The sequence below is a fragment of the Accipiter gentilis genome, chromosome 25 (assembly GCF_929443795.1).
Source record: "Accipiter gentilis chromosome 25, bAccGen1.1, whole genome shotgun sequence".
Lineage (NCBI taxonomy): Eukaryota > Metazoa > Chordata > Aves > Accipitriformes > Accipitridae > Astur > Astur gentilis.
This window is the reverse complement of record NC_064904.1, coordinates 16,383,130-16,401,948: the sequence shown is the minus strand read 5'-3', so window position 1 is coordinate 16,401,948 and position 18,819 is coordinate 16,383,130. Positions and strand designations below refer to the sequence as shown.

Sequence of the window (18,819 nt, the reverse complement as noted above, 5' to 3'; positions counted from 1 at the left end):
GTTTTGTTGCACAATGTGTCAGCACGTGCTAGCTTGGGGAAGAGGGTAGGAAGGAAGTTGTTATCAGAAGCTGATAGGATGGAAGTTGTAACAGAAGTGGCTTGTTTATAGGCAGCAGCTGACTCATATCTTTGAGTCTCCAGCACCACAACACTACACATCCCCATGCACATACCACGTGAGGCACAGGCATGGACATACAGAATAGGCTTTAACCTCTGCTCTGGGGATAACAGGCATACTTTCTAATCGCATGTGCTGGTTGTACAAACTAGCAGTGTCTTGAGCCTGTTCTTAGCAAAATCTCTCACCTTTTTCCTCTTGACGCTGTCTTGGCTACATTGGCTGCCATAGCATCTGCAGAGGTTTGCAGATAGCACTGGGCTGATGTAATTTGGCCAAATTTGCACTCCATGACCATCCTCTGACTGCTTTGTGTGTAATCAAACCGTGATAAGACCCTATTTCACAAGCCAAATGCCCCACCAATCCTCTTCGCATCTCCAAAGCAACGCGTTCAGATACGGCATTGTGAATCACTTTATTTGGAGGAGCGTGGCCTTTCTTCTTCAGAGAGTTAAGCACCATGTCTGCCACTGATACACTGTGCCGCTGTGCTGGTTGTGGCCCTGTCCTTCTGATTGACCCAAGTCTTTAGTGAACAGGTAGAATCGTTTATACCAGGTGTACCCTTGTGCCTTTGTAGGAGGAGAGAAAAACTTAAGTACCATTAATAACTGCAGTGCAGTAGAAAAAGACCAATAGCTCAGAAATTGCATTATTTCAATCTCATTAAATATACCCATTCCCACAGATGGTAAACCACAGTCACCTCACGTATCTCCACCTCTGAAGTACTGGTAGCTGTCTTGCAACACTAGTCAGGTCTAACACTGATTGGTGGGAGTCCGGAAGATCTTGTTTCCAAAGAGCACTAACAACACATTTCTGGGTGTTTCCTCCCTCATTTGTGTCTCATGGCACTGCAGGTTGAAGAAAACTGCTCAGACTGCTTGGTGAAAGCCGCTTTCATGACAAGCTGTTGCCAGTCCTTCATGACAATTTGACAATGGTATTGTTTTTCCATTGCTTTGAACTGAATCAGGGTGAAGAAAGCAGAGCAAGTAACGTGTGCATCGGGGGTCTTCAGCATTCAGAGTCTGGAAGGTCTTTCAGATCTTGATAGTACCGGGTAACATTCCTCACATGCAAGCGTTTGCAAGATTGTGGCTCTAAGACAAGGCCAGAAGAGACCTGGACTAAATGTTTGTGCAAGACAGAAAGAGATAACACTTACTTGATGCATCAGCCCCAACAAAGAGGTAAAAGATATTTTTAAGCTTGAATGTTGGATTTCAGTGAATTAGAGAGAGAGAACCATGAATGAAGCAGAAGATTTTTTACAGCCTCTTAGATACACATTAATGTATCTTTTACTTAAATCCCATTATTATATATGCAGGTGGAAGCTGCTGGCCAACAAAGAGATACAGAAAAGCAGAGGCTGCTCCAAATGCTTGGTGCCTGGGAGCTCTCTGGTTTGAAGGAGAGGTTTGTTGGGCTAGGTGGGGCTGGCAGGAGGGGCTGGCATGTGAACCAACTGTCTACATGGATGGCTTGAACCCACTTCTGTGTCAGTCATGTTTGGGAATAAGTGAGGAGCTAAATTATAAATAATAGGGCAAGACTGCTGGGAAAGAAATAAACCCCAGTAAACCAAAACAAGTGGTTTGTTCTCCAGTGTTTCCTGTACAAGTAATAAAATCTAATAACTGAGTTGCTGTTAACAGTTAATGACCACTGCATTTGTTAATGGACCCAGACAAATGAGAGCAGTTTAATACAACAAACAGGCCATTAGTTGAATTAATGGCTGGCTTGTAGGAGTTAGTGCTCTTATAAACTATATTCTGCAGTTTATAATACCAGCACTTTATAAAATGACCTGGTGTTTTCCAAAAAATAAAAAATAATAAGGATCAGGTGAGCTCCAATTTACTCATGGAAAATAAGTATGCATGCTACTTAAGAAAAGCTGATATTACGCTAAATCTCTTTTTCTAGTTTGCATTGGGATAAATCAAGAGCAACAGCAGACATACAAACTAGGGCTGATTCTTGTATAGCTTAAATCAGTGGCAGCTTTGCTTTTGACTTTTGAGTTTTGGATTGATCCCATAATTATTATCATTAGTGAGGAATTTGATCTTTTCTCTTTTTCTTTTTTTTTTCCCCAGACCACAAATGATTCCACACATGGGATATTCAGTTTTTACCAGCTGTCATTATTTAGAGGTTTAACAAGAACTCTTACAGAAAGAACTATAAAAGGGAAGTTGTATAAATAGACTAAAATTAATAGAGGAACCAAATAGAGTTAGTTCCTGCTTCACTAGCCTCTACAGCTCTTTTAATTTTTGTATTTTTAAAGTGTATTTAACTGCAGTTCCATTTACAAGAAATGTCGGTAGCATTTTTGCAATGGTAGTTGTAAAAGCCAAAGTTTTTCCATCGCTTTACAGACTCACTTCTGAATGTAACCAGTGTTTGGTAGAAATTTAAAAAGTGGAGCAATTTAAGCATTTGCGCTTAACTTGCCAAATGGGGACGATACTAAATTATTACAGAATTATAGGTTACTGGTGAAGGGAATGCACACTTTGTAGGAAAAAGAAGTGGAGGTTTTAAATGGTGCATGAATGGGCTCTAATTTGTGTATAGCTGTAGTGTGAGATGAGGCCAGGCTTAAATCATAAACTTATAACAGGGCTTAGCCAAGCTCTTTGGCTTTGTTTGTGGAGCCGAATTGCAAGTTTTCCAGACAGACTACCAAAAACTTAAGAGAGAACTTGCATAAACTTATCCTTAAGGTTACTGTGACCTGAAGGAAGAATGCAAGAGTAAACTCAGAGAGTTGTTCCCATCTTTGGCCATTCACCCATCTGCAGGGAACTGTGGCTAAGCCAGTCTCAAGAGGTGTCATTCCTGAGTTTTCTCACTTAGATTTGGAAATTACAATCCAGAGTAATATAATAGGCACACCGGGTCCCTCCTAGATTCATCATACCTCAGCCATGCTGTTCCAGCAAGTGGCCAGTAACTGAGGCTTCAGAGTAAGAAGTAAAATGCTTAAGCAGAAAAAGATAAGAAATAAGAGAAACACAGAGTGGTCCGTCCTCTGTGCAATCTTCCCAGCTGGCAATTTGTGGTTTAAGAAGTTCCTGAGCCAGGGTTTATCTCATGGTCAGTAGCTACTAGTAAGTCCATCCTCCATAAATGTCTAGCCCCTTTATGAGGCTGTTTATACTTCTGGCCTCCATTTTTTGCAAGGGATTCTATATTGTAGCTATGCATTGTGTGAAATGGCATTTGCTTCTGTATGTTTTAAACCTGCTGCCTCATAATTTCACCGAGTGCCCTTTAGGTCTATTCTGGGAAAGAATGAGAAATCCTTTTCCATTCATCCAGCTCATATGGTTTATGATTGTACAGATCTCCCTCACATTTTCCTCTTCAGTCATTCTTTCCCAGATTCAAAATCTTAAGCTAGGCAGCCTTTCTCCCTTCACAACCCTGTTTCATGCCTTTGATCACCTTTGTCATCTTCTTCTGTGCCTTCTCTAGCTCTGTTGTGCATTTTTTGAGACGGAGGGAGAAGTGGACTTGCACGCAATATAAATGGTATGGGTGTATCATTTATGCAGTGCCTGAATGACAGTTTTGGCTTTGCTCTCAGTTCTGTTTCTAATAATTACTAATAGTCTCTTTGTCTTTTTGATAGTTGGTGAGCTCTAACCTGTTTTTTCCAGGAAGTTCTCCACCACTACACAAATCTCCCAGATTGGTAGAAGGTTAGTAAGATTGCCTATTATCTGTTTGTTTATCCTGTAATTTACCTATAATTCAGATTGTATTGCCTCATGTGCTTTATTTTGTATTTGTTGCCATTGCACGCCATCCACCATGGTGCTGCTCAGGCACAACATCAGGAGAGCTGTTCATTCTTCTCAGCTGGTTTCTTGAACACAACTATGTGTCATCAGCCGATTGCTCAGGAAACCATGCAGCTTGGCAGGAAGTGCTGGGAAGAGCTCAGCCTCCCTGAACACTTGAGGGCACAAAATGAATCAACTTGCCATGTCTGGAGCCTGGTCTCTGAGCTCCTGCTGGGGAAGAGAAGAGAAGCCATGCTCCTGCAGACCTGCCTGGCACCGAGAGCTGTGCAAGGAGGTTCAATGCAGCCATCACCAGATGGTGCTGCTGTATTCAGCCTTGCAAGGTCATTATGTGCAGGGATGTTTTGATTCTTGGAAGGAAATACTGAACTGGGGGTGTTTTTCCGCTGCTTGGATGTCTGGAGAGTAGGCAGGGTATGTTCTGACTTCATGTCACTACTCGGTTTTCTTTGAGAACAGGACATTAGGGCTTTGGCTGGGAGTTCAGAATAGGGGTGTGTTCAGATGCTCTTCGAGATGATCTGTTCCAGGCTAGTTCAAGTGGATAAACAAAATTAATTAGATTCACATCATATGAGTCCACAGAATTGTTTTTTTTTCCTCCAGTGGAAAACTGGCTAGCAATGGGTACTGCTGCTTATCAGAAAAATTTATAACTGTAGCTCACCTGTTTTTTCTATAAGTTTTACAATACTTGCTCGTTTTTTTCCAAGGCCCAGGTACAGGAATCATGTTATCACACGAGACTCCAATGAACCACTATATGGAAAAAGTATGCAGCAAAGTACTTCACCTTGTGTGATTAAGCAGAGGAAATGGCACCGTCAGAACCCTTAACTAGCAGATTTTGGTTTTCTCCCTGTTTGTGTCGGTAAATATGTGAGCCAGTCATTACTTCTAACAAGTTGCTTGGGAAGGCTTTCATCTCTGCTCCCTCAGAAAACTGAGGAAAAGGTAAAGAGAAAAATTTTGTCAGTGTTATGGCAGTTTGGTATTTTATGTTTATATATAAACTATAGTCTCCAACCTCCAAGAGCTCTTGTGAATATAAGCTGATATTCAGACTTCTAAAAAGGGTTTATCTGCACTATTGGGGGAGCCTATAGAGGTTTTAATTTCCATAAGGCAAATAAATAGATCCAGCACAAGAAACTTGGGGGCAAACTGGACATGCTGCACTAAGCCAAAACTTGTTCTTTTTAAATCACCATTCTTCACTGCTATTGCACTGAGCTCTTTGAAGACCTCTAAGCAAAGTAAAATCTATGTTTGATGATTTGGAGTTTGGAGAGTAAGCGCTCCAGCCTTTATGAGGGCTTCAGACTCATCCTGTGGATGTTCATCCTGGGTGTTTTAAAGTTCAGGCTGTCTTTAAGTCTTGTCTGTAGCCATTACAGACAGTCCTGGTGAAGTCATCTAAGAACTGTGGGTTGCCCATGATGGTCAGTATGGATTCTGTCCTGGCTCATGGACTCCAAGGGATAGCTCATGACTAGGAAGGATAGAGACGACGAAAGTGCAAAATGGCAAATAGTCATGCTCTTGAGAAGGTAAGTGGGGGGCTTTTTTCTTTTATGGTGTCATGAAAGAAGAACAGTGGTAAATCAAGAAATTAAAGTGATAGCAGATGTACAGCTGATAAAAAACAAATGTTTATTTGTGACCAGCTCACTGCTGTGGGATGAAGGAATCCAAGAAGGTGTGAAGATTAAAAACAGGATAGCTGTAGGGAAAATAAAACTACCCAGAATGATCATAGCTAATGCTAAAATGCGTTTCAGCAGGAACATCAACCCAACAAAAAAATTCCTAAATCTTTAAGTCTTTTATGGGAACAGACTACTCTGTGTTTGCTCAGCCATACCTTCTGTTAAAAGGACTCGAGCTGGTCACTTCTGGAGACAAGATCCTAGCCCCCATGGTGGCTGGATTTTGTGCAGTTTGGCAATTCCTCAGATTAAGCCTGCGTTCCTCCCCGGGATGAACTGTTCTAACCAAGCCCAAAAACTTCTTAAACGCTTCTTTTCTCCAGTTAATAGTGACAGATCAAGGAACTGAAAAGCCTTGCAAGGAGACCTGTCAAAAGTCTGATTTAAGGGTCTGTGAGTTTTTCTGGCAGAACTGTTGCTTCCATGTGAGGAATGATCACATTACTGAACCTGTTCCACCTGCTCTCTCCCAAGTAGGCAATAGGAGCCCTGCTCTGTCTGAGGCTGGAAGGAGCCTTGCCTTGGTGCTCCTACAAAATGTGGAGTGTCTAGAAGGAAAAAAGTGTGTGTGGAGGAGGACGGGGTGGGAAACCAGAAGCGGTCTGCTAGGGAATGGGTAGAATGTGAAATATAAAGGGCTGAGGGGAGAGGAGTAGGCTGGAAAAGAAAAGAAAAAATCAAAGCAACACACACACCAAAAAAAAAAAAGAGGCTGTACACTCTCAGCCAGCCTTGGCACTGTCCAGCAGTGGCGGGGACCTTCAGATGACCACGTCTTCTTCCGCTGCAGGGACTGCAACCTAATTCAGACAACGTTGGCCAAACAGTATCACCAGGAAAGCAGGATTTCAAGGCTCCCCTACCCAGTCCACGCCATTTTGCTGTGAACTTTGGAAAGTAATCAAAAGTATTTAGATTCTGACTTAATAAAGTGCAATGAAAAACCAAGAGGTATCCACTCCGAAACAAACCCTTCATGCCGAGTGCCAAGAACATTAATCGTATGCAATTAATCCCAAACGGCAGAGTCGTAACAATAAACTTTTCAATATCAAACTCAACATCTCTTCCTATTGCCTGTACCCGTTCTCCTAGTTGAATGCGCTGCTCCAGCGTTAGGATGCTGTAAAACGCCTGCCATAAAAGACAAGGTGCAAAGCAGCTGCGATAAGGCTGCGCTGTTGAACTCCTCTCCCCGTGCAGCTCGTACCGGCGATACACCGCAGGTACGACCAGGTGCGGCCTCAGCCCTTCCCCGGGCGGTGTGAAACGCGGCGGGAAGGGGCTGCGGCCGCCGGGGGGGTGGGTGGGGGTGGTTTGGGAGACCCGGGGGCGGGGGCGTGCGGGAGGGGCGCACCCCTGCATCGGCGGGGAAAGGCGGCCAGCGCCGGGGCAGGCTGCTTGCCCCGCACCCTAGCACCGGGCGTTGTTTTCCCCGCCGCGCTTCTCAGGGCTCGGCAGGCGGTTCCCCCTCCGGACCGGGCCGGGCCGGGCCGGGCCGAGCCGTGCGATCGTCCGTCCCGCCCGCTCCCCCGCCCGGCCCCGCCTTCGCGGCGCGGGTTCGCGGCTCCTCCCCGCCCAGCGCCGTCCTACGCCCCAGGTGTTCCCCGCCGAGCCGAGGCGGACGGCGCCGCTCCCCGTCGGCAGGAGAGGCCGGGGCTGGGCGGCGGAGCGGCTGCCCGCTGCCCGCGGGAGGTGGGCGGTGCGCGGAGGGAGGAGGTGGGAGGGGGGTGGCGGCGGTTCCGGGGCCCGGCATGGCCCGGGGGCGGGCGCCGAGCCGCCGGCCGGCCCCCTGAAGAGGCGCGGCGGGGCTGGCTACCGGCCCGGCTCCGCGGGAGAGGGGTCTGGCTCTCCTCCGGGCTGCCGGGCGCCGCGGGGGGGCGGCCATGTCCGGAGCCATGAAGTTCAACGGGTACCTGAAGGTGCGGATCGGGGAGGCGGTGGGCCTGCAGCCCACCCGCTGGTCCCTCCGGCACTCGCTTTTCCGCAAGGGCTACCAGCTCTTGGACCCTTATGTCACCGTCAGCGTGGACCAGGTGCGCGTCGGGCAGACCAGCACCAAGCAGAAGACCAACAAACCCACCTACAACGAGGAGTTCTCCGCCACGGTTACCGACGGCCATCAGATCGAGCTGTCCGTCTTCCACGACACCCCCATCGGCTACGACGACTTTGTGGCCAACTGCACCTTGCACTTCCAGGACCTCCTGCGCTCCGCAGGCCCCAGCGACGGCTTCGAAGGCTGGGTGAGTACCTGTCTCCAGGTGAAGCTGGAGCTGGGCTCCTCTCTGAATGAATGAAGGCGCTCGAAGGGTACTCGCGGAGCCGGGGCTTGTCCTCGCACGCCCGTGCCGCAGATGCACGCAGCCCGGTGTGTGCGTCCGCATTCACACAGGTGTACCTTCGTGCATCTGTTTGTGCCCCCCCTCCGTGCTTTAGGTTTGCTTAGACTGCTATTTAGACTGCTCTTTCAGCTGCTGCATGTTGCGACTGTGAGAACAAAAAGTCTCAGCTGTCATAGCTTGAGAGTCAAGACCCCGTAGCTGAGGGCTGTGAAGTCTCTTCTCTTTGTAGGCTAGCAGAAAGAAGACTTGTAGTGCGTAACCGGCAAAGTACACCTGCAGACTGACACAATCGTACACCTTTCTTTTTTTGCTTAGCACGCAGAGATATACTTGGAAACCCGGATACCTGGGGTTGGATGTATTTCTGCTCAGATCTACACATGCTTGCACAATTGTTTGATGTGTGCATGCAAATTTCTTTGACTTCTTAACAGAATGGCAGGACTAGTCTTGTGTCTATTATGTACACCGCTGTGCTGGTTGAACACAGTTTCATTTACAGCTAATTCTAGGTTATTTCCAAGTAGATGTCACTTGCATCTGGCCCAGAGAACCTCATTTGTGTCTTAGTCCTTATGGTAAGTGAAAGTAATAGCACAGGCTCTAAAATTGTGCCTTTGCTTCCACTACTGTAAAGGAAGAAGTGACTGTATTGATCCAGACAGGAGTTTGAATTTGCTTGTGTTAGGTTAGAAAAGGAAAGAAAGAAGAAAAAAAAAAAAAGGTATTTCTTCTTGGGAGAGAAGGTGCAGAAGAGCTGAGAGTTTCCGAGGTTAAGGTAGGTATTAACTTTTCGAGGCCAGGAAGTTCAGCACGCGTGGTCAGGTAACCACCACAATAAAATCAGACGTAGAGGAAAGAGAGCTGACACTGTAGAGAACAGATAGGCATCTCGATCGTATCGCTGGGGAGAATACGCTGCTTTCTGTTCTCAGCCGGTATCTGAGACTGAGGTGTGATGCTGCACCTCTCGGGTGATGGGTGATTACAGGGAAATACCAGTTGCAGGATTGATTAATAGGTGTATGTTGGCCCTTTTTTTTTCTTTTTTTTTTTTTTTCCTTCTTATGGTGTACTTAGGTACTCTACAGATAGGCTTGAGGTTCGTGCACTAAAGGTGGTTTCTCTCAGACAGCCCCTGATGTGATTTTGTGTAGGCAGAGGGATCCAGGCTAGCCTCAAACGACTTGGCTCAGATATTGCTCCTGACAGCACAGCCAGAGCAGAATTCACAGGGGTTTGCTCGGTAGGTGCATGCCCATCTTCCCAGGCTAGTTGTGCTGCTGGAGAGAAACTGCTCCTGGGACTTGTGCTAAAACAGTTTTAAATACAGAACGAACCCCTGTGGGCCAGGGTAAAGGAGTGAGCTCAGGATAGAGAGCCGTAGTTTTGAGGGTTTTCTTTGTTTAATTTGCTGGGGGTGTTTCCTCTTTGCTGTTGAGAGAGGCCCTATTCTCTCGGGAGGCTGGAGTCCCGGTCACACTGGGTCTGGCTACATGTGGGATTGGACTGCTCTGTTGCAAAGGTGGTGGCCTTATTTACATTACTAAAATATCTATAATAATATTGCCTCTGGTGTGGATGCATGCATGTCCAGGGGCCCACTGTTTCTTTTCCTTTCATCTATCCTGCAGTGCTGATTTTTAGGACAGATGCAGTCTGTAGCCTGAAATGCTTGTTTGGTCTTTGGTGAGGGCAAAGTTTCTTATCCCTGCTGGATAGGCACATGTTTTATGAACTCCTGTACCTGTGAGTTGATGGGTGCAAAGGGGTGGAAAATCAGTGAGTTTTTTAACTAGAATGATGTAAACTGATGTTATATCTGGGTGTGTAGACAGAGGCTAGGAGCTGCTGCTCTAACTTTTCAGTTAATGTCTAAAAATTACAGCTGGGGTGGATTTAGTGGGGAGTGAGCAAGTGTTCATCTTCTGTGCCTTTCTCCTCTCCCCTCCCTTTTGACTTGCTTCATTAGCATCTCGCATAGCGTGCAGCGGGGATCACATGATGACAGGGAACAGCATCTTGCCCTGATAATTTAATATGTGTTGATAAATACAGCAAGGCTGCCGTGGGGTTTTGTGTAATCAGAAAGATAGGAAATGCTGGTTTGTACTAACCCAAGGTCTATGAACTGCTGGCACGATATAAGACACCACAAGGGATTTGAAGATGATTTGCAACACTTCTACTCTGAAATCCTTCATACTGCCCTTTTTCCATCCCCAAAGCAAAAGCACATGTAGGCAAGGAAGGAGTGAATGGAGTGAGGGGAAGATTGGTGAATCCTCAAAGTTTAACCTGGCTTACACTGACTTGGCTGTGCATAATTTTTCATTTTGATTTGGAACAGAATTTTTACGTTCACTTTTCAGAAACAAGGACAACAATATATTGGTAAACTCCAAATGCTCCTTGGATTGATAACAGCCAAACTGCCTCTGCTCTGCTGGCTGCCTCTGCTCCCTGAGCTCTCTCCTCTGGAGAGCCAAGCTGCTGGGGATAACCTGGGACAGTCCCTCAGCAAACATGTTGGCCTGAAAATTTTGGCATGAGCTCTCAGGCTCATGCTGCTCTGTTTATAAACATGGATTTTTCTCCTGCTGCAAAAAAAGTGATTAGTTGTAACATTGGTCACCACCTCTTGTGAGAACTGTAGGAAGTGTCGGTGAGAGGCAAGTAGGAGCAGTTGGTGTGTAAGCATTGGTGCTTCCCAGATGACTTGCAGGTACATCACTGCAATTATGACCCCAAACACTTATGCAGATGAGTAAGTGTATGGACATGAACTGTCTCATCAGTAATGCTTATACACCTGAGTCATCCCATTGGGTACTGGGACAGAGTTCTCTGTTCATGGTTTGCGCTAAAATCCATGTTCAGAGACTCTTCAAAACTGACCCTTTTTCTTCTAACCATTTTGATTGTTTTCTGAAGTCTTTCTAGTAAACACATTACTATGGTCTGGATATCTTTTAATTTGCCTATTAGTTATTAAACACATTTGACTAATTTTACACAGATAAATCTGTAAGAGGTTAGTAACCTGAAGTTCCTTCTCTCTGTTTCCCATTTCTTATATTTACTTGTCAAGTTGCAGAGCAGTAGTTTTTTTTAATATTGTCAGTTAAATGCCATTTTGCCTTCAGCATGCTTTAATGTAGTTAAAACCAGGAGCGATCTCTCTGGTACCATGTTTTTTCTGTTAGGCATTTTCCTGTGTGGGTGTGAAATTGTGCAAACCTGAATGGTAGCATTTTACACAGGTGCGCGTGACCCTGCCCAGTGCAACGCAGTGGGGAATTAAGCTGGCTGCTATCCGAAAGCTGTAATGTTATGATTTACATCAGGGTTGAAACTTGTCTTTTAAAGCATCTAATTTTGCACTAGCATGTGCTAAGATCTTTTTACTCGGCATATGCCTCTTTAAAAGGTAGTGTCTCCTCTTTAACTGTCTCTGAGTGCACTACGGGAAGCAGTCGTATGTCAGTGAAACAACATAAATAATTTGGATTACGCAGTTGTAACTGAAAGGGGAGATGTTTACAATAGATAGGATTATTCCTATAAGTTTTATGTAGAGGCTGAAGTAATTTTTAAGCTTGGGGAAACACTATTTACAGACACTGAATTGCATTGTTACTAGGGAATTATTTAATTACGATTGTAAAAATTGTTAGTCCCTGTGTAGAGATGTCATAATTTCTAGGACTTTAACAAGGAGTTAAAATTCAACCTTGATCTTGAAGTAGCAGCTTATCAAAGTATACTGAAGGAAATTAGATAACAGATGGACTATAAGATTAATGAGCCAATCGCAACTTCCTGATGAGTTTGTTACCATTTGCTCATGTGTGCAGGAAGAGATTAAGACAAATAATTCTCATGCATTCCGTAACTTGAGCTCTTTCGCCTGTATCCTTTGCTATGATTTTTTTCTGTCTGAAGGCAGAAAGAACTGTGTTTTACCCATGTTTATATGCAACTGTATTTATTGAACATTAAATTGAAGAGTTAAAGGAGAATGCAACTTCTTCCCCAGAGCATTATGACCATGGCAGGGAGCCAGGGTGCTGCAGGTCAAATACGATATGGTTGCTTCTTGTTTTGACTCCCGCTTCCCTGCTGAGTGTTCTCCAAGTGGGCAAAACTTGCATCAGGAAGCCAAAAATACTTTATAGCTGTTGACAGGATTTTGCGATGCAGTATTTTGTGCCTGCATCAGCCTGTGCCCACCTGTAGAGATGCACTGCAGCTTGTAGAGCAGGAGTAAATAGTGTCTCCTTCCGTAGGTCAGTAGCAGGCTGAGAGATAAAGAGCAGTAGCAATCTGTCCATATGATTTCTGTTTCCATGCACAACAACTGTATACATAGTGCAGATTTCTGATCTGTGTGAAAGTCACGCTGCGCGTTAATTGCAAACTAGGATTGAGTAAACTCCTTTCCTATTTCTTGGTAAGTTTTAAGTTGTCTCTGTAATTATTATTACTGATGTGCAGTTGTTATGTTGAATGGGAATAGTAGAGAGAAACACCCACTGCAGAAGGTAAGATGGTTTTTGAAAGCTACTAGAACTTCGGCTTCTGTTTCTTTTCCTTTAGCATACAGCTGTCCTTAGGCCCTACGAACAAACCCTTCAAAATGCCAGCAGAGTCCCGTGCACCAAGGCTACCTGAGAGTGCCCTGCAGCCTAAAACAAAGGCTGTAATAAATAAAAAGGAAAAATTGTTGCGCTTTGTCAGGTATTAAATAATCCTGGGGCGTGTGATGCTAATAACAGTTTTACTGATCAAGGCAGATGAGAACGTCTAGGGCTGACTGTTACGAAGAGCTGCATGCTTTCTGCCCTGTTTCAGCATCAGAAGTTGAGCTAATTAGGAGTTGATTTCTCACTCACCCATCAGCTTCTCCCCAATAAATGACCTGTCGGGCAACTGCGAGCATCCTTGGAGAACATAGGCATTTTGCTTGAGAGTGTGTTAGGCTGGAAGGATTTGGTCAAAGAATGAGAAGAGCCAGCTTCCAGTGGTCGGAGCCACTGGGATGCCGGTCGGGGTCTGTGGGACTGGAGTTCACACGCTGGCTTTGAACTGGGTACAGCAGGACATGAGTCTGGCTGTCCTGTACGCGGCTGGGTGCCTGGTCCCGCTGCGGTACCGACTTTCTAGTGTGTTCCTTGGTCTGTTTTTCCACAGCTATGTCTTGAGAACTGTTCCCTTGATGCTGTTGGAGTTGGGAAGGGCTCGGGGAATGCCGGAGAGGCGTGCGGGAGAGGAGCACGCTTTCCCACCCAGCGCAGTTTGTCTGAGATAGGCTGTGCGAGTATCACCGCGTGGCTTTCCCCAACGGCGAGCAGCCACCGAGCCGAAAGCTCGACCCAAACCCCGCTGAAAGGCACCCAGGCCCTCTCTCTCCACGACGCGGTGGGCACGTAGGTTTGTCGGCCCACGCTGCCTTTGCCTGCCAGCCCGCTCACCGAAACCTCGGCTCTGTGGCCTGGTGGCAGCTTCTCGGCCTGGGGTGGAGCGGGTGGCTGGGAGAGGCCCCAGCTCGCATGGTCACACGAGGGTTTTCTGGAGCTGTTTGTCGAAGCCCTTGCTAATGAGGTTGCTTTTATTTCAGTGTTAGCTTTCTGTTTCTGCTGCGGCCCGTTGCTCAGCCGGTGGTGTTGCTGCTGAATTAGCTGCAAGGCCTGGTTAGAGGGAGAGGCGGCAGGCCGAGGGCCGATGCCCGTGTCTCCTTCAACAGCGTTAGCCGTGGCAGAAGCAGCTCCTGAGGGGGCTTGCAGACCTGTGCCCCTGGCCCTGGGGTTGCTCTTTTCAGAGAGGCTGTGTGTGGAAGGAGGAGGAGGAGGCGGGGGGGCCCACGGGGCGACCGCAGCACCAGTGAGCCCAGCACCCCAGGAAGCTCTGTCCCCAGCCCTGCTCTCTGCGCCCCACCGGCCTTGTCTCGCTCCCTTCATCTTCTAACTTAGCCTTTACCACGGGTCTTTCTGCATTTCGTCCAGGCTGTCCGAGGCTTTCTGTAAGAGTATTTTCTGAGTAATGATTTGGTTTCTGGCCGTTTTGAGCTTATAGGCAATAAACCCCACAGAAAAGATTGTCGAGGGGGCCGTTTAAGCTGTTGAAATGCCATTAGAAAGTCTACTGATTTACAGTGTAACTCAATATGAAAGCATATCCCTTACTGAAGTGAATAAGACTCCCACCCTTTCTTTGCAACCTATTAAAGCTCCTTTGATGTTTTAGGCTTGATTGTAGCTATTGTGCTTTGCTAATACAATCAAGAAATAGGGGACCTTTTGTGTAACCATGGAGAAGAAGGCGAACAGAGGAGTTGGCAAGTAAAACGAGTTGCTGGCAGCTTTTGTAATGTGTTCTGGATCAGGCATCGCACCTTCTTGCCTCCCAAATCTCAGCCTATTTAGGCACGCAGTTAATATATGTCAAACCGTGCTGCAGACTTAATTTCTTCTGGAGACAGTGAGAATCTTTGTTCTGATTGCTTATTCCACCCCTGTGTTATTTGTGGGGCCGTGCAGTGAACAAGGCTGGAGTCCTGGATAACTAACCTGGCGTCGTGTCCTGGTGGAGCTCGCCAGGCGTTGTTCCTCTCCCAAGCCATGCCCTTGGTTGTGCTGGTACAAGAAGCCCTGGCTGGTTGTGAGGGAAAGACTTGCTTTATAATTATATCAAAGATAGCAAATGTATGTCTAAAACAAAGCGCATCCTGAAGCATCCAATTAATGTTACTAAGCTACTTAGGGTATGCCAGACAAATTACTTAAATTTCTGCAATGCCAATGACATTTTTTGTTCTTTGATATTATGAGATGTTCTCATCGCTCAGGGAAGGCAATTGCTGAGGAAACCATCCTGCTTTATTTTGAAAGCCAGCACCATGAACAGATGTACGGCAGGTTTCGTTGCGTTAGCGCAATGCTGCGTGAGAGCAAGTGTTCCTCAGCAATTCTGGCGCTACCGATATTCAGCGCTAAGATCTCAGCGTCTGTGCCGGGCCCAAGGTGATGGAAAAAATTGCTTTTTCACTGCCCTTGCGAGGCCTTGTGTGCCCTTCTGCCCTTGTTACGCTAGACCAGAGGAATCTAATCGATGACCAGATCTATCCCACAGGCCTGCCAGAGCAGTTTTACCAGCTGACGGCCCATTCCCTGCTTTGCTCTTCCCTGGGGCTCCTCGGTTGTGGGGCAGGGGGCAGGTTGCAGGCAGAAGAATTGCTCAGGTTGCAGGCAGAAGAGTTGCTCTGGCAGCCACCAGCTTGTTTTCAGCCACTGTCTTCCTTGTGGGACCCACGGCATCCCCAGAAAACCTTATGCTTCTTTAGCCCACCGGTGATCCATGTCCTGATGGAGGGATGCAGCCCTCGGGATGGAGAGTTGCATCCGCTGCAGACAGGGGATGCGGGTGTCTTGTCTGTGTGACAGATGGATGTCACATCCAGGGTTGTCTCCTCTGAGTGACACACCTTGCAAACCAGTGAAGCCCAGCCTGGGAAGGATGGCAGCCCTGGGCTGCACAGACACAGGGTGTTTGGAACTTCAGGTTTGGGATAAGATTTCAGCTTGTCCGCTGGCCCTCCTTGTCGCTGGATGGGGATTTCTCTGTTCCATTGTACGGTGTAGACCTGTCCTTCGGGTAGGCACAGCTTGCACTGGAGTAAGAGCATGCTGCTATGACTGTAGTTACCCATGAGCTTTGGCAATACAAAAAAAACGTTGGCAGGGCAGGAGGGAGGGGAGTGTGAACCTGTAGATGACATTACATAAATACTTCTTCTTGGTGTTCACCTGCCAAGTTTCGTAAGTGTTGAGTTTCATGAGTGAGTTGATTGTATTTGTATCAGTGATACGGTGGCAGGTCTCCAGACTCCTTCCAGGAGGGGTCTCCTGGCTGTTGAACAGACAGGAGATGAAGTATTGGTGCAGAAACAAAAGTTGGGCAGCTTTGGTAGCTGACTTCAGTTTGTGAGATGGGACATGGGTTATTTATTCTATTTTTTTTAACCGACGTGACAATGCTGCATAGGCCTTAGTGGAATTTTTTTGACTTTTTTTTTTTTTAACTTTTTATTGCAATAGGGATATTTCTGTCAAAAGAAAGAGAGCAGGAAAATACATCCATGCAAGACATATTTCTAAACATGTCATTTGGTGTATGAGTATTGCATGTCTGCTGTGCTTTTTAAAAAAAATAAATTGATAAAATAATTTGCAGTGTGCAATCACTCGACAGATCAGCACAGCCCTGTAACCTCTCAGATGGAGGCGAGTGAGGGAGAGGATGTGAGAAACAGGCTGCGTATCTGTGCTGTCCCAGGACATTACACCGAATAGTAAGAATTATACTGACAGTCTGACAATGTGCATCTAGGGGCTGAGGAGAGGTTTGAGATGGCAGTTCCATATATGAACACTGAGATGTTTTTCCTGCCTTTGTCTCATATGTTTAGTATCAGCCGTCCTCAGAGGCAGGATTTTGACTTGTCAGCCGGTCTGATTTGGTCTGAAAAAGCAGCTCATACCTTCCTACAGCACTTCTGGTTTCTAGCCCTCTCTCTGCCTGCTCTGTGGTTTCTGTTTTTCCTTTGCTTGTGTCGTATGTTTTTCTTAGCTCTTTGTCATTATTCTCCATTTTAGCAAAGTACTGTAATTTGTATTTTTCTCTTGAGTAAATTTAATTTTACTCTGTCATGTAAGCAAGACATCACTTGTAAATTAAAGCCTTCATATACCTCTCCACTTGCTTTAGTATCTTAAACCTCCTACGGTAGCAATGGGGTCTTAGTTTGGAAATCCTTTTATTGCTTTTTGGACAGAAAATATTTGCTGTCACTCACAGTTTTACAGATGCTGTAACAGATTCAAATAGGGACCAGTCATAACTATGCCAAGTGCTGTACATATGAGTCAGAGAGAGATGTGGACTGTCAGAAAGATCATTTAGGGTTGTGTCAGTTCGTTGGAGCGGGCTAGCTCTACGGTCTGGATAGGAAAGAGGGTGACAGTTTTACTATGACAGTAAAAATCAGCATGGGATGTCTGTACTCCTAAATGCTTTTATCTGGCAAAATAGTTGCAAATAAATGCTGTCTCTGATAGCATTGGGGTTGGCTTGTCTATGTGTGATTTAGTTTCTAGAGTGATTCTCTCCACTTAGACTGGTCAGTGTGCTCATCCTGTACTAAATGTATTCAATTCTGGGCTAAGTTCCTTCAGAATAACGAAGGCTGCCTGGATCAAGAACGACTAATGAAAGACTAGTTTATCCTGTTTGAATTCCTACTTTGTCCTGCATTTATTTTCCTTGGTAAACAAGGCCGTATAGCTTGTTGGTTTTTGCCCAGGATTGACGAGCAAAGGAAAAAATATGTTGTTCCAAGTGGTGAAATCTGGGGATTGATTTACTGAATGTTTTCTCCTAGCTTGTATCCTTTAATTCTTTTAAAATTTAAATGCTTTAAATCTGAAGAAAGGGAGAAACCTTTCATGCAGCGGGGCCCAATTCTTATCCCTCCTGTGCATGTAAACTCTGGCACACTCAATGAGAAGCTGCTCTCCATACATCACTTTTTTCTGGCATCTAATTTTAATAACACCGATGTGGAAGTTGTCGTCCTCCTTTCTTATTTGTTTTAAAATGTCACTCTGTAAAAAGTTTGCCTGTGTCCTCTGTGAGATTTCAGCAGAATAGGAGCCTGGTGCTTGCCTCTGCTTTTGCTTGCCAGGTTTACGTTGGTGCATTCGCAGTGGCATCAATGGAGTTAGGCTGCCAGCTTTGCACCGGTCTAATTTGGAGAAGAACTGGACACATTTTTTTCCTCCTTCTTGCATGCAACAAGGCTTTATAATGATGGCTGGGTTGTACATTATTTATTGAGCACAGTGAGTGCTCACGGAGCTCTGAGAAAGAGGAGGGAATTGGCTTCCGTGCAATGAGTTTATTATCTAGGTCATTCACAGACTGAGGCATCTAACATTAATATATGCAATGAAAATTTATTCTGTAAGGCACTTTGCTCCTGAGCCTGGAGGAAAATATAACTATGTGAGGAAAATGTTCCTGTGCAGTCCAAATCTATGGTGGGATTTCTTGTCAAAGCTACTCAGTTGGAAAACGCTATTTAATACAAAAGCTACAGTGGTGTCAAATGTGTAGGGTGATCCTCCGTCCCCTAATAGGGCTTTGTGGGAGTATTGCTGTTGATAATCAGTTTGCAAGATGGAGCCCCACACCTATCACTTCATTATCTGTTTACTTAGTAAAAAGTCCAGTGTAGGAGCTTTGGGTACTCTCACAAGACTGGCTTATGGGGGTGTGTGTGTGTGATTTATTGGAGATTGTTGGAAATGACCCTCCAGTCAGTTTCCTTTCATAGAAGTATCAGCCTCTTTTTTCTGCAAGGAACTCACGATGTGGCAGATTACAGACCTACACTAAGAAAAAATGCTTGTGTATTAGGTCTTCCTTAATATAGTGGGATGTAATTGTGGTGGTTTAGTAGCTACTATATGAGCAACTAAGCTGTTCTTGCTTTGAAGTGGAGCAAAACCGAGTAGAAACCCAGCTGTGCTAGGGTAAGCCATCTTCCTCTCAAAAATTAGCCCCTATTATAATAACCCTGTCAGTACTTAATGATAGCAACTCATTTTGACCACATTTTCAAATAATCAGCTCAAGTAACATTTAGCCTGTCTTGCCAATAAAGATGATAGAGTTTTTCCCCATCTTCTTAATTCTAGGAGGGAACATGTTGCACTTTCCTGTGCAAAATCTTGCTGAATGGTTTTTGGT

At 45.6% G+C, this 18,819-nt stretch overlaps 1 protein-coding gene and 1 long non-coding RNA gene across 4 annotated transcripts in view; both read left to right on the top strand.

Moving 5' to 3' along the window:
* Window positions 1–989: 989 nt before the first annotated feature.
* Window positions 990–6,715, top strand: LOC126050501 (uncharacterized). Of its 3 annotated transcripts, XR_007509566.1 has the most exons (6): window positions 990–1,322; window positions 1,463–1,551; window positions 3,625–3,681; window positions 3,782–3,851; window positions 4,670–4,910; window positions 6,456–6,715. It is a non-coding gene; the product is annotated as an uncharacterized LOC126050501 (long non-coding RNA). The 3 variants fall into 3 exon arrangements; XR_007509567.1 differs by lacking the exons at window positions 1,463–1,551; window positions 3,625–3,681; XR_007509565.1 differs by lacking the exons at window positions 990–1,322; window positions 1,463–1,551 and having other exon boundaries at window positions 2,125–3,681.
* A 717-nt stretch (window positions 6,716–7,432) lies between these two features.
* Window positions 7,433–18,819, top strand: part of PRKCH (protein kinase C eta) — a 120,294-nt gene continuing 108,907 nt past the window's right edge. Inside the window, exon 1 of the mRNA XM_049828647.1 lies at window positions 7,433–7,911. Coding sequence (XP_049684604.1) covers window positions 7,552–7,911 — 360 coding nt within the window. The 5' untranslated portion in view covers window positions 7,433–7,551. The remainder of the gene's footprint in view (window positions 7,912–18,819) is intronic.